Here is a 15,619-nt window from a genome sequence, read left to right on the forward strand (position 1 = left end):
TTGCCACACCAATTCTACTAGGATGTTATTCTAAAGCTGAAATAATGAATGTGACAAAGATTTTACAAAACGGGGTTCATTATGTAAGTATCATTACTGTTATAAACAATGACAAAAATCTTATAATTACCTAAATGCCTAACAAAGGGACTCAGTTAAATGAACAAGGGTGCACACTGGAATGCTATGTAGTTACTAAAACTCTTGGTATAGAAGAGCTTAATGAGAGGATGCTAATGCAACACAAAGTGAAAAAAATAGTTTACCTCCCCTCCCCAAAGTGTGTGTGTATAGATGTATATTCTATGTATATACACAGAAAAAGAAACGGAAAGAATCTATAGCAAAGGGATAACAGTGGTTAACTCTGGGTGGAATTATGATTTAAATTTTCTCAATAATAAAATCAGTGCTAAAAGTTATTGCTAAGTATCTCGCACTGTTCTAAATTCTATCTCTGTCTATCTATCATTAAATTGTTTAATTCTTACAAAGAACCTATTGGGGCAGTAAAGTAACTTCTTCAAGTTTACAGAGCTGGTAAGCAGTGGAGCTGAAGTTTAGACCCAGGGACTGGAGTTCTAGAGAATGAGATCGATCTATCAATCAATCAATCATCTATTTATTTTTCATAGTGACAGCATGTTGCTATCCAGCTATGTTGCCCAGGTTGGCCTTGAACTCCTGGGCTCAAGCAATCTATCCACCTTGGACTCTCAAAGTGCTGGGAATACAGGTGTGAGCCACCATATCCAGCCAAGAATGAGATCTTAACCACTGTGCTGTAAGATCTTTTTGTCTAACCTAGAGTTTCCAAATTTTCTATGATGATCACATTTGGTGATATAAGAGGAAAGAAAGTTATTTTTCAAAATAATCAATCTAACAATAAATAGAGCTACCATCATTGTGAGGATGGAATATGTGTATTTAAAAATTCTTCTATTTGTCTGAGTTTTCCAAATTTCCCTTAATAAATATGCATTGCTTTTTAAATGGAAAGAAAAAACACCTCTCAAATAAGGAAAAAGAAAGCTTGATGCCAGCCTCTTAAAGCCATGCCCCAAAGGAAAAGTCTATCATCCCTCTCGGGCCAAGGATCCTGTTGATTTGAGTCAATTGCTTGTGGACCAGACAGAGAGGGAGGGACCAGTGGGAGTGCCCAGGTGAACTCGTCAGGTGGGGCCAGAAGGAAGCGCCTCCCACACCTTGGCCAGTGGAACATCTCTACCCTTACCTTGCAGGGACTCTTCATTCTTTCCTTCCAGGACCCTTTGCTGCTCATCCAGTCTGTCTCGAAGTTCTAGCTCCCTTTCCTTCTCCACCTGGGGGCAGAGAGTCCCGGGCAGGACTGAAGTTGAGCAGGATCAGCACAGCATCTCTTATCTACTCACCTGGGCCTGTGTGGAACTTGGTGACCGGAGTCTTAACCCTTCCTCTGAGGGATGGGAATGCCATGCCCAGAGAGGACACGAGACTTCCAAGACACAGCAGGCATGGCAGAATTTGCCTTCTTTAGGGTTTAGCAGGGGGTTCCCACAGAGTTATCTACATGGAAAACGATTTAGGAGTATTCTTTTTTTTTTTTTGAGATGGAGTCTCACTCTGTCGCCCAGACTGGAGCGCAGTGGCGTGATCTTGGCTCACTGCAAGCTCCGCCTCCCGGGTTCACGCCATTCTCCTGCCTCAGCCTCCTGAGTAGCTGGGACTACAGGCACCCGCCACCACGCTCAGCTAATTTTTTGTATTTTTAGTAGAGACGGGGTTTCACCGTGTTAACCAGGATGGTCTCGATCTCCTGACCTCGTGATCTACCCGCCTCGGCCTCCCAAAGTGCTGGGATTACAGGTGTGAGCCACTGCGCCCGGCCGGATTTAGGAGTATTCTAATCCTGATGCTTACTCAAGACAGGAAGCCTCCTATAGTGTTTCTCTGCTCGCATAAGGCTTACTGTTGCAAGTGACCTCCAACTTCTACCATCAGGTCCCAGATCTTCCCTCTGGGGTCACACAGAGCCAGGCTGTTCCCTCAACCCAGGCAGCCCCTCAGAGATCTGAGCACAGTGGCCTGTGTTCCCAACATTTCTCTTCTCCAGGCTGAACCCTGCCAGCCATTCTCACTGTCCTGCACTTGAGATGTTTTCCAGTCCCTTTGCCACCTGGAAGGTCCAGCTGATGGAGCATGTCCAGAGGCAAGGCATGACTTAAAGGGGTTCTAGCCCCGGCATACCACTAAGTTCCTGTGTAATGAGCTCCCTCCCCTGTATAATGAAGGGACTCAACTTGACAATTCCTGGGGCCCTTCAAGTCTCAAGGTTAAGGATTCCACAGGTAATGGTCAGGGCCAAATGACATCACCATGGTAACTCTACCAAAACAAACTAAAGACCGGCAGATGCATACAGTTAACCTATCTTTCATAAAAGGTGTGTTTCTGAAAAACGCGTCTAAGCTAAGACCATTTTAATGTGTGTGGGGGCGCTCCCTGCAGTCTTCCACCCAGCGAACACCTGAGGGCAGGGTCTGGACCCGATTTCTCCCTGTACCCCTGGCAGTGTCGAGGCCACAGCCTCCCTGCACACAGTAATCTCCCCCAGCAAGTCGACTGAGTGAATAAAATCTAGCAGAAAATCTTTTAGTAATAAATAACCATGCAATTTAATAGAGCAATTAGTTTATAACTACAGAGCCTTTTTTTTTTTTTGAGATAGGTTCTTGCTCTGCCACCCAGGCTAGAATGCAGTAGTGTGATCTCAGCTCACTGCAACCTCTGCCTCCCGGGTTCAAGTGATTCTCCTGCCTCAGGCTCCCAAGTAGCTGGGATTACAGGCACGCGCTACCATGCCTGGCTAATGTTTGTATTTTTGTGGAGACGGTCTCACCATGTTGCCCAGGCTGGTCTCGAACTCCTGACCTCAGGTGATCTGCCTGCCTTGGCCTCCCAAAGTGCTGGGATTATAGGTGTGCCTGGCCCAGATCCATCTGAAAGAAGTGACTTTAAATTTCAGAATTTTGAATATTTACCTGAACATATTTCATATTTATAATTTAAACTAAAGAAAATTTAGAGAAAACTTGTGTACACCACCAAATCTTTCCTGCTGCTCTACCCACTCCCTCTGGTAAAGGAAGAAATGGAGGCAAAGAGAGGTGAAGGGTGAGTGACCAAGTTAGAATGAGGAAAAGGAAATCCCGGACTGCAGGTTACATTCAGTCATCCCATCGCTTAGTGTCCTTCAATCTAGAATTGTTCCCCTGTCTTTCCTCATGTCTCATGGCCTTGACATTTGACTAATATAGGCGGGAAATTCTATAGAATGTCCCTCAATTTTCATTTCTGGGTAATTTTAAAGCCTCAGTATCATCCCTTTAGAGAAGCCTTCTCGGATCCCACAGCCTTGGCTAAGGTCAAGGCTTCTCTGATCCCACAGCCTTGGTTCTATTGTGTCCTTTCATGGCACTGTAAACTTTTCATAGCACTTATAATTGCAATAAGTAGTTCTGTGTAATTGTGTTTAGCATCTGATGTCCTATCTCAGTCAGGATAGGCTAAATCATGCGGCCATAACAAACAATGGCAAAGTCTCAGTGGCTTAAGACAAAAGGTTTATTCTGCCCTCACTACCTACCCATTTTGTGTGGCAGGGAGCTCTGCTGCCCAGGGATTATCCAGGGATAATCATCCAGAGATGAGGCTGATGGAACGGCCATTCTAACAGTCCTGTCACTTAGCTAGATGGAAAGACCTTGAGGGTCTTGAACTGGCAACTAAATGCTTGCCCTAGAAGTGACACTGGTTCTTCTTTCTACAACGCATCAGCCAGAATGAGTTCCGTGGTCCTGCCCAACCATGAGGTGGGCCCAGAAAGGCAATTAATCTAGCAGCATCAACAGCTTTTACTCTTCCCAAATAAACTCTCGGCTTCATGAAAGCAGCTGCCAGCTCTGCTTGTTTTAACTAATGTGCCCAGCACACAGTGCCCTGATAAAAGTATGTGTTCAACAGATAAAGGACTCCATTCTTGGCAAAATGAGTAAGGGACTCTTAGAACAGCAACAAAAACCTAAGGTAGGCACTCACTCTGGGATTCACCAAAGTTAGCTGAGCAGGAGAAAGACAGGGGGTGGGGGCACCTGGACTTACCTGTTGTGCCCATTTCTTCTTTTCCTCCTCATGTTGCTGGAGAATTCTGGTTATATCCTTCTGGTGCCGCTCAGCCTCCTCTGATGCACAGAGCTGGACAGTTACAGCTAGAGATGAAAAAGCAAAAAAAAATCTCACAGAGTGGAAGTACAGTCAGAGCTGGCAGAGAGCATGTGGGAAATGGGGCTAAGGAATGAGAACTCTGGTCTCTGCCTCAAGAATGATCTCAGGTGGGACCAGTCTCCAGAAACAGCCCCTCAAGTCTCTTTGGATTTGGAGATCCTCTTTCAAGGAATAAGCCAATGGTCTCATTTTGTCCCGGGTCTCCATGTTCTATCCCATTTTTTAAAAAATCAGTTGCTGACCAGATATGGTGGCTCACACCTGTAGTCCCAGCACTTTGGGAGGCTGAGGTGGGAGGATCACTTGAGACCAAGAGTTGGAGAGTAGACTGAGCAACATAGTGAGACCCTATCTCTTAAAAAACAAACAAACAAACAAAAAAACACTGGGCATGATGTCATGCACCTGCAGTCCCAGCTACTAGGGAGACCAAAGCAGGAGGATGGCTTGAGCACAGGAGTTCGAGGCTGCAGTAAGTTATGACTACACCACTGCACTCCAGTCTGGGCAACAGAGCAAGACCCTGTCTCTAAAATAATAATAATAATTTAAAAATTGGTTGTTGATGATTAACAACTGGGGAGTTTTTACTTAAGAATTCTGATTTCCAATTTTTCTTGAAGAATCCAAAGAAGAACCGGCAATGTATGCCTTCATGTCAACCATGGGCTGGAGCCAGAAGCAGCTGCCTCCTCTTTGGCTGGCCAAGATGTGGCTCTGCAGTTGGCTACAGTCTTCACCTCCTGCTATTATTAAAAATGTATACAAAGGGCCACGTGTCATTTGCTTTACCTGCTGGGGCCCATGAGCATCTGAGCGTGTGGCCCCTCACCTTTATCGTCTCCTCAGCTGGTAGTAGAGGGTGCTACTTGAGAGCAGGAAGCAAACACAACCAGGAAGTCTAGTCCCTGCTTAAGGAAACTCCAAAACAGGCTCCGCCAATGCCACACCACCGAGTCTATCAGATGCTAGGTAGGACCTAAGGCAGTGGCCATCCTCTCTGTGCCTCAGTTACCTAATACATGGGATCAGGATAATTATGGCACCTACCACATGAGTGAGGCTGAGATGATTAAATCAGGAAACAATGGCAATAAAAATAACAAAAGCAGGGTAGGAGGACTGAGAACTTACCATGCCTGCAACATGTCCAGCACTGTTCCAAGTACCTCAGAGGGATGACTGACTCACCTGCTCCTCACAGCTACCCAATAGTCGTGGGTAATGTTATTACCCCCAACCTACAGACGAGGAAGCTGAGGCTCAGAGGAGTCATGCTACTTGTTCAAGGTCACCCAGTTCAAAATTAAGGAAGCAGGGATATGAACCTACACAATCTGTTTCCACGGCAAATACTCCTAACTACCACCTTATCCTGCTTGCTTGTGCACAAAAGGAAATGTAGGCCAGGCACGGTGGCTCACACCTGTAATCCTAGCACTTTGGAAGGCCGAGGTGAGTGGATCACTTGAGCCCAGGAGTTCAAGACCAGCCTGGACAGCATAGTGAAACCCTGTCTCTACTAAAAATACAAAAAAATCCCAGCTACTCGGAAGGCCGAGGCAGGAGAATCACTTGAACCCGGGAGGCAGAGGTTGCAGTGAGCCAAGATGGCACCACTGCACTCCAGCCTGGGCCACAGAGACTCCGTTTCAAAAAACAAAAATACTTGGTGCAGGCGGGTTGCAGTGGCTCACGCCTGTAATCCTAGCACTTTGGGAAGTCAATGAGTCTGCATTGCTTGAGCCTAGGAGTTTGAGACCGGCCTGGGCAACATGGTGGTTGCCCAGGCACTTTGGAAGTACTCAATAAATGTTCCTTATTATTCAGGAAATGTTCTCTAAATGTTTATCAGTGCTCACGACAAGCATTAGAGCCTAATACTAGTGCTGTTGGCATTATTATTAAAGTTAGCATTATTATTAGAAAATTCCATAAGCAAGGTCTGGCAACGGATATGGAAGAAATGTGAGGATGAGGACGACCCCAATGCTGGTCAGTCCTGTCAGGACAGGAGGAGTGAGCTGGTGCCACTGAGTCCCAGAGGCCATGAGCAGATAGACAGAGGTCAGGTGATGGCAACAGTTAAGATCAGAGAGCCCTGAATTCTCACAATTCATTTGGCTCAAATTTTGGTCCACAAGATTAGTACCAGATTGACCCCAACTGAAGAGAAGCTTATTAGAAATCAATCTATCTATCTATCTATCTATCTATCTATCTATCTATCTATCTATCTATCTATCTATCTATCTATCTTTCTTTCTTTCTTTCTTTCTTTGCCTGGCGCAGTGGCTCACACCTGTAATCCCAGCACTTTGGGAAGCCGAGGTGAGTGAATCACTTGAGGTCAGGAGTTCGAGACTAGCCTGGCCATGGTGAAGCCCCATCTCTACCAAAAATACAAAAAATTTAACTGGGCGTGGTGGCAGGTGCCTGTAATCCCAGCTACTTGGGAGGCTGAGGAAGGAGAATTGCTTGAACCTGGGAGTTGGAGGTTGCAGTGAGCTGAGATCCTGCCACTGCACTCCAGCCTAGTAACAAGAGCAAAACTCTGTCTCAAAAAAATAAAAATAAAGATAAAAAATGAATATATGTATAGCATATATATAATTATTTAAAATGCAGCTTCTTCAGCCCCACTGAGATTTTTATTTATTTGGTCTGTGGTAGGTCCCTAGAATCTGCATCTTTGAAGTTCTCCAGGTAATTTTTCTTTTTTTGAGACAGGGTCTTGCTCTGTTGCCCAGGTTGGAGTGCAGTGGTGCAATCACAGCTCACTGCAGTCTCAACCTCCCTGGCTCAGATGATCCTCCACCTCAGTTTCTCAAGTAGCTGGGACTACAGGCACGCCACCATGCCCAGCTAATTTTTTGTGTGTGTATTTTTGGTAGAGACAGGGTTTCACCATGTTGCCCAGGCTGGTCTTGAACTCTTGGGCTCAAGCATTCCATCCACCTTGGCCCCTCAAAGTGCTGGGATTTTAGGCAAGAGCCACTGCACCTGGCCTGGATAATTCTTATATACAATCAGATTGGATTTTGTGGTCCAATTACTTACGCGGTACTTGAACTTCACCTACAATATTCCCAACAGCCTCTAGGCTGTAACTAAACACCTTCAGAGATAGGGAGCTCCTCCTATTACCAGGTAGCTCTGATGGTTTTAAATCAGCAACCACACAAAACATTCTTTGAGAATGAGCTGAATTCTGCCTGCATGTTGCTGCTACCCTGAGGCCTTAATACTGACCTCTGTGACACACTAAACAAGGCTCATCTTTCTTCTCCATTAGGGCACTTCAGACACGTGGAGAAAACTGTTGTTTTATGGCAACATATATGTTTTTCTGGATGTAGTAATTTTTATTTTCATACCATGCAAATTTCAAAGAGAAGAAAACAAAATATGTATTTAGCTCTACTCATTTGAAAAAGAAAATTACATATTTAAGTTAGAAGGTTCCCAGACAATCCATTACAAATTAAAATCGATTTTAACTTATTTTATATATATATTTTTTCTTTTTCAACTTTTGTTTAGATTTAGGGGTACACATGCAGATTCATTACCTGGGTATATTGGGTGATGCTGAGTTTTGGGATACAAATGATCCTGTCACCCAGGTACTAAGAATAGTACCCAACAATTTTTCAACCCTTGTTCCCATCCCTCCCTCCCTATGGCCACATCTTCTTTCCAGATGAACATTCTCTGTTCCTTTAACTGTTCCTTATAGGACATGTTTTCCAGATTCTTCACCAGTCTGATCTTGCTCCATTGTACTCCCTCCAATTTTCTTCTGGATCCCTCTAAAAATATACTTTCTAGAAACATATATAGCACTCTAGGTGTGGTATCAACAGCCCAGAATAGGGAAGCACAGGTCAGGATTATTACCTCCCTGATTTTAGACACAATACTCCTATTAAGGTAACCTATCTAAGATCTCATGAGATATTTCAGTAGCTATATCATCTGTGTTGATTATAAGGTAGGAAACCTCATAGATGGCAGTTGGGGCCTTTGTGGGGCTGGCTACTCACCTGTGTCCCCATTGAGGGGACCTAATTCCTGGGGCTCTGGTCTGGGTGGCTGTTCTGGTTCTGGTTCTTGGCGCTTCTGGAAGAAATGAGATAATAGTGAGGTGTGGGTAGAGGGTGGGAGGTTAATGCGAGGATGGGCTGCTACAATGGGATTCTTCCAAAGGCAAGGCAGGACCTTCAGTTACACTAGACCCTGCCCCATGCCCTGTGCATTAGGGCTGCCTTGCAGCCCCAGGCAGCAGACCCTCTACCAGGGGAGGGGCCCTAGAACAGGACTTCTCATCCCTGTCAGGGAAACCCAAGGGGGAGTTTGACACTGCTTGACCTGTCCCTAGATCCTTGCAGTCTGGCTCCTGTTACCATCCCTGGGGGCCTCCCAGACCACCTCTTTCTTCTCCTAGGATCTGGCCAGACCTGCTATTATCCTCACTCCAGCTATGCACTTGAGGTGTCCTAAAAACCTCCCGACCCTCAATTCAGAGATGAGTTTTGTTTGGAGAAAACTCAAACCATTTTTCTTCTGCTCTCACACCACAATAAGCATCCACATGCAAGAAGACTTCCGTGTGTGTGGGAGGGGCTCTCCCCCCCGCCAAACAAACAATCAGCTCTGCAGCGGACATCAGTTCTGACACTACCTACCCGGAGACAGTGTCACAAGTCTGGGCCTCCAGAACTTTTGACAGATGGGCTTCAAGTTGAGGTTTCCTTGACCTCCTCTTTGGGTTTGATTAATTTGCTGGAGTGGCTCACAGAACTTGGGAAGACACCTACAGTGACTGGTTTATTATAAAGGATAGTACAAAGGATGCAGATGATGAGATGCATAGGACAAGGTATGGGAGAAAGGGCGGGAGCTTCCATGCCCTCCTTGGGGGCCACCATCCAGGAACCTCCACGTGTTCAGCTATGCGGAAGCTCTCCAAACCCAATCCTCTTGCGTTTTTCATGGAGGCTTCGTTACGTAGGCATGATTGATTGAACCATTGGCCATTGGTGATCAACTTGACATTCTAGTCCCTCTCCCCTCCCCAGAGGTTGTTGGGTGGGGCTCAAAGTCCCAAACCTCTAAGAGGAATAACTAATACAAAAGGGCTTTCTGCATCACAAAGCAGTGTCAGTGGCTTCCAGATTTCATAAATGAGTAATTTTTTAAAAAATTTAATTAATTAATCAATTAATTAATTTTGAGACTGAGTCTTGCTCTGTCACCCAGGCTGGAGTGCAGATGTGCAATCTTGGCTCACTGCAACCTCCATCTCCTGGGTTCAAGTGATTCTCCTGCCTCAGCCTCCCAAGTAGCTGGGACTACAGGCACCTGCCACCTCGCCCGGCTAATTTCTTGTATTTTTAGTAGAGATGGGGTTTTAGTGTGTTAGCCAGGATGGTCTCGATCTCCTGACCTTTTGATCTGCCCACTTCAGCCTCCCAAAGTGCTGGGATTACAGCCGTGAACCACCGCGCCCAACCTTTTTTTTTTTTGTTTTTGAGACAGAGTCTTGCTCTGTTGCCCAGGTTGGAGTGCAATTGCATGATTTCGGCTCACTGAAACCTCCGCCTCCTGGGTTCAAGTGATCCTCAGTCTCCAGAGTGACTGAGACTACAGGCATGTGCCACCACATCTGGCTAAGTTTTGTATTTTTAGTAGAGACGGGGTTTCGCCATGTTGGCCAGGCTGGTCTTGAAATCCTGGCCTCAACTGGTCTGCCCACCTAAGCATCCCAAAGTGCTGGGATTACAGGCATGAGCCACTGTGCCTGGCCAAATGAGTAATATTTTTTAATGGGAGAGTTGATATGGGCTGATAAACAAGGATGCTGAAAAAACCTATTTGTAGATTATTATTATTTTTAGACGGAATCTCACTCTGTCGCCCAGGCTGGAGTGCTGTGGCTTGATCTCAGCTCACTGCAAGCTCCACCTCCCGGGTTTACACCATTCTCCGGTCTCAGCCTCTTGAGTAGCTGGGACTACAGGCACCTGCCACCACGCCCAGCTAATTTTTTGTATTTTTAGTAGAGACGGGGTTTCACCATGTTAGCCAGGATGGTCTCGATCTCCTGACCTCGTGATCCGCCTGCCTCGGCCTCCCAAAGTGCTGGGATTACGGGTGTGAGCCACTGCACCTGGCCTAACTTTGTATTTGTAGATTATTTGTAGATTATTTGTAGATTATTACCATTTTAGATTTTTACCATCTAAAATCTATTTTTTTTAGATTTGTAGATTATTTGTAGATTATTGCCATCATTTTATAAAATAAAGGACATTTTAATCTTCCAAAATATAGTAAGGAAAAGCTTAAGAACAGTCTTCCAGGAAAGGAGAATTGACATGCTTACTGAACATTACACACTTGCTCACACCATCATTTTCTCATTTCATGCTGGAGAGGTAAAAAGTTGGTTGAAGTCTGGCGGTGGTCACTGGACCAGGATTTGGGTAAAAAAAATGTAAGCCCTTCTGTATGCTTTTCAAGATGCTCTCACAAAGAAGAGAAAGAAAGAGAGAGGGACGAAGGAAGGGAAAGGACAGAAAGGAAGGAAAAAAGGAAGGAAGGAAGATGTTCTAGACTCAATTTTAAGAAACACTTTTGAAAAACAAGTCAGGCCTGGGCGCAGTGGCTCATGACTGTAATCTTGGCACTCTGGGAGGCCGAGGTGGGCAGATCATTTGCAGTCAGTAGTTCGAGATCAACCTGACCAACAAGGCAAAAACTCCTCTCTAATAAAAATACAAAAATCAGGCGGGTGTGGTGGCGCACACTTGTAATCCAAACTACTTGGGAGTCTGAGGCATGAGAATTGCTTGAACCCAGGAGGTGGAGGTTGCAGTGAGCCGAGATCTCGCACTCCAGCCTGGGCAATAGAGTGAGACTCTGTCTCAAAAAACAAACAAACAAAAACACAAGTCAAACTATGAAGAGGCTATGAAAATGCTCGACAAAAATTATTTTAAATGTCCTAAACTGAAGAACCACTGAAATACTTCTAGAAAGCATGCTTCTCACTGGGGTGGGTATCAAGGGAAGTCTTCTAGAATAGTCTGCTTCTCCCCCATGGTGCTGGGCACAGAGCCTGGCATATGTAAGCCCCTGGAAGACTGAGTGAGGCATGGGGCCTCCCCCAGGTCCTCGTGCCCCAAATCTGTGAGTAACTGGGCGGACCTGACAATTTAGCTCCCCCACCACCCTGGTGAAGACTCAATCCTCCCTTTCAGGGGAGAGGAGGAAGCCTGGTCCAGGCATGACTCAGAGAAGCTGTCAATGCCAGAATCTGGGGAAGTGACAGCAGCCAGCCTCCCCACCCTGGGCTGGGGGAAGAAGGGAGATAAACACAAATGGTTGTCTCTTCCTTGATGCCACCACTGATTAGCTGAACTCAGACAATGTTTTTATGGGAGCCAGAAGGCCTAGATTCTAGTTCCAGCTCTGTTACAAACTTGGGCAAATCCCTTCACGCTCTGTCTTCTGCTTCCTCCTCTGTGAGGTGGGGATGAGGATCCCATGGTGTTCAAGCTCTAAGCTTTCATCTCAGCTCCTCTCAACAGCACTGTGAGGCAAAGGTCACTACAGGCGAGGAAACTGAGGCTCAAGGAGGTTGAAGACACTGTCACACTGTGCCTTAATGTTCAAATCAGCATTAGAACCAGGTGTCAGAATATTAGAGACTGCAGAGCAGAGTGGTTAAGAACTCTAGAATTCTAGAATCACATAGGTCTGGGTTCAAATACTAAATCCAACACCGTGTGACTGTTTGACCTCTCCATGCCTCGGATTTCTCATGAGGCTCTTTTAGGATGAGATGAAATAACGCAATTGCAGTGTCTGGCACATATTAAGAGCTCAAATATTGCATAAGACGATTGCCACGTTTCAGAGACATGGCAAGAACAAAGATCCCACATGATCTGCTTTGGCAGACCTCTTGGGCGGCCCCTGGGTCTCAGGTTTTATCATCTGAAATAAGGTCATAAGCTCATGAAATGCTGCCTTCTTTCAGATAACCACCACCAGAGAATGGTGGAGAACTCTTCTCCACAAACAGCTTTCAGACCACAGGCAGCACGTGGCCTTGTACTTGAGTCCCCAGCTCTTGACAAAACAAGATAAGTCCTTCAGAATGGCAGTCAAGGCTATCACCATCTGTCCCCAGTCTACCTCCACTCCAATTTCTTTTTTTTTTTCTGGCTTTTTTTTTTTTTTTTTTGAGACGGAGTCTTGCTCTGTTGCCCAGGCTGGAGTGCAGTGGTGTCATCAGGGCTCACTGCAACCCCCGCCTCCCAAGCTCAAGCAATTCTCCTGCCTCAGCCTCCCAAGTAGCTGGGACTACAGGCATGTGCTACCACACCTGGCTAATTTTTGTATTGTTGGTAGAGACGGAATTTTGCCATGCTACTCAGGATGGTCTCGAACTCCAAGGCTCAAGTGATTTGTCTGCCTTGGCCTTCCAAAGTACTGGGATTACAGGCGTGAGCCATGACACCCAGCCCCAATTTCTTAATACTTAAATATTTATAAACATCTTCTTCCAGTTACACCAGTAGTAGGCATTTGTTGTAGAAAATACAGAAAATACATGAATATACAGAAAGAAAATCTCACGACCCAGAGAGAACCCCATAACCTGGTGGCATATATTGTTCATCTACATACACATATTCAATGATATTACATATACTGCCTCATATCTTACTTTTTCAAATACATTATGAGCATTTACTACACAGCATTAACTATTCTGCAAATGTGTTAATTGTAATGATGAGCAGAACATCCCTATGGATGAATTTAGTCATTCACTGTTGAGTGTTTAAATTGTTTCCACTTTTTAATTTGCAGATTATGCTTTAATAAACATTAATTTAGGCCAGGTGCGGTGGTGGCTCACGCCTATAATCCTAGCACTTTGGGAGGCAGAGGTGGGTGGATCATTTGAGATCAGGAGTTCGAGACTAGCCTGGCCAACCTGCTGAAACCCCGTCTCTACTAAAAATACAAAAATTAACCAGGCGGTAATGGCATGCACCGGTAATCCCAGCTACTTGGGAAGATAAGGCAGGAGAATCGTTTGAACCCAGGAGGCAGAGGTTGCAGTGAGCCAAGATCGCACCACTGCACTCCAGTCTGGGCGACAGAGTGAGACCCTGTCTCAAAAAATAAAAATTTAAATTAAAAAATAAACATATTGTTTTATAAAATTTTATATACATCTAATATCACATGTCTAATATTGGAAGTTTCGACCAATTAACTCACCTTCAAATGGCACACAAGAAGACCAGTTTCAGCAGGGTGTGGTAGCTCACACCTGTAATCCCAGCACTTTAGGAGGCTGAGGCGGGAGGATCACTTGAAGCCAGGAGTTTGAGACCAGCCTGGCCAACGTGGCAAAACCCCATCTCTACTAAAAATACAAAATTAGCCAGGTGTAGTGGCGCATGCCTGTAATCCCAGCTACTTGAGAGGCTGAGGCATGAGAATTGTTTGAACCTGGGAGGTGGAGATTACAGTGAACCGAGATTGGGCCACTGCACTCCAGCCTGGGCAACAGAGCAAGACTCTGTCTCAAGAAGAAGAAGAAGAAGAAAGACCAGTTTCACTGCAACCTTGCCAACGTGGAATATTATCACTTTTTAAAAAAACGTTGGCAAATTTGCTAGGTCAAAACCAAACCAAAATAACCTAGTGCTACCTATCACATGCCTGCCCCCAACACAGACATCTGTGTGTTCGAGACATCCTGCACTGCTCAAGACCATCCTACTGTGACACATGGTCAGGTCTACCTCGGGCCCCAGGCTCAGTGCACTCACCATTTCTCTGCTTCTCTCCTGGCCTGCCCCGGGGCGGAATTAGTTCCTGTCTCCTCCATGTTCCAGGCACCCCTGAGAGTATCCACATCTGGTTGGCTATCTGTCTCTCCTGTTAGCCCAAGGGGCTCCTTGAGGACAGGATTGTGAAATCTATATTGGACTTGCCCTAGTATGTTATGATGCCCAGAACAGTATTTCTTAGGCTTGTGGTCTATGGACCTCCTGTACTGGAGCCACCTGGAAAGCCTGCTTAGCACGAATGTCCAGGCTGCATTCTAGACCTACAGTATGTGTGCTGGGAATTTACATCTTTTTGTTTGTTTGTTTGTTTGAGATGGAGTCTGGCTCTGTTGCCCAGGCTGGAGTGCAGTGGCACGATCTTAGCTCAGTTGCAACCTCTGCCTCCCGGGCTCAAGCAATTCTTCTGCCTCAGCCTCCAGAGTAGCTGAGATTACAGGCACATGCCACCACATCAGGCTAATTTTTGTATTTTTAGTAGAGATGGGGTTTCACCATGTTGGCCAGGCAGGTCTCAAACTCCTGACTTCAACTGATCCACCCACTTCAGCCTTCCAAAGTGCTGAGATTACAGGCATGAGCCACCGCACCTGGCCAGAATCTCCATCTTTGGCATTCTAGCCAGGTGATCCTAGTGCCCACAGAAGCCTGAGGACACGTGACCCTGAGCTGGGTAGGTCTCAACAAGCAATTACTGAGTGGAAAATCCCCAGGTTGCGGCCCTGACCACTTCCTCCTCAGAGGTCATGGAGCAAAGGGCACCTGCAGTGTGTGTGCGTGGGTGGTGGTTGTGGGGGGAGTTGGGAGGGGGACATAAGAATTTTCCCTTCCAAAAGAGGGGTGGGGAGCATAGGGCTGGGGTGGGGTATCCGGACTATACTCTGCAAGAGGGATGACAGCTTCCTGAGTCAACGGAAACTTGGGAGCAAGAAAGCTGCAGCGGAGGCTGCCGGCAGTACAGGATGCAGGGAGAACCCAGGCCTGGGGTTGAGGCCAGGAGACGCAATTCCAGCTTTACTGTGTGAGTTTAGGTAAGTCATGTTCCTTCTCAGTTGCCCCATCTGTGAAGGGTCAGGGCTGGAACAGATGCTCTCTTCAGTCCTCCTGAGCTCCAGGGCAGCCCTTCTCCTAAGAAGTCTGGAAATACAGCCCCTATACCCAGGTGACACTCACAACTCTGGGGCCCAGATCCTTGCTGTCAAGCAGACCAGAGCCCTGCAGTAGATTCAACCTGAAGCAAACCTGAGATAGTAGGACACAGCTGTGAAAGCAGACACAGTCAAGGTAGAATGAGAAGACAGGGGTCCAGAGCCGTGGAGAGTCACACAAGCTGAGACTGGGGCTCGTGAGATGCTCTAGAGTATGCTCTCCTTTTAGAGGGTAAACTGATACATTGGAAGATGTCCCAAAGAAACCGACAGGATGTAGGAGGTGACTCAAAACCAAATTATTGGAGGGGCTGTTAACAGAACAAG

General features: G+C 46.0%; 1 protein-coding gene across 1 annotated transcript in view; it reads right to left on the reverse strand.

Annotated features, from left to right (window-relative positions):
• Window positions 1-15,619, reverse strand: part of CCDC69 (coiled-coil domain containing 69) — a 41,597-nt gene that overhangs the window by 15,364 nt on the left and 10,614 nt on the right. Inside the window, exons 2-4 of the mRNA XM_025389110.1 lie at window positions 8,313-8,388; window positions 4,144-4,250; window positions 1,238-1,325 (exon numbers count right to left, since the gene is read on the reverse strand). Coding sequence (XP_025244895.1) covers window positions 1,238-1,325; window positions 4,144-4,250; window positions 8,313-8,388 — 271 coding nt within the window. The remainder of the gene's footprint in view (window positions 1-1,237; window positions 1,326-4,143; window positions 4,251-8,312; window positions 8,389-15,619) is intronic.

This window comes from Theropithecus gelada, chromosome 6 (assembly GCF_003255815.1).
Source record: "Theropithecus gelada isolate Dixy chromosome 6, Tgel_1.0, whole genome shotgun sequence".
Lineage (NCBI taxonomy): Eukaryota > Metazoa > Chordata > Mammalia > Primates > Cercopithecidae > Theropithecus > Theropithecus gelada.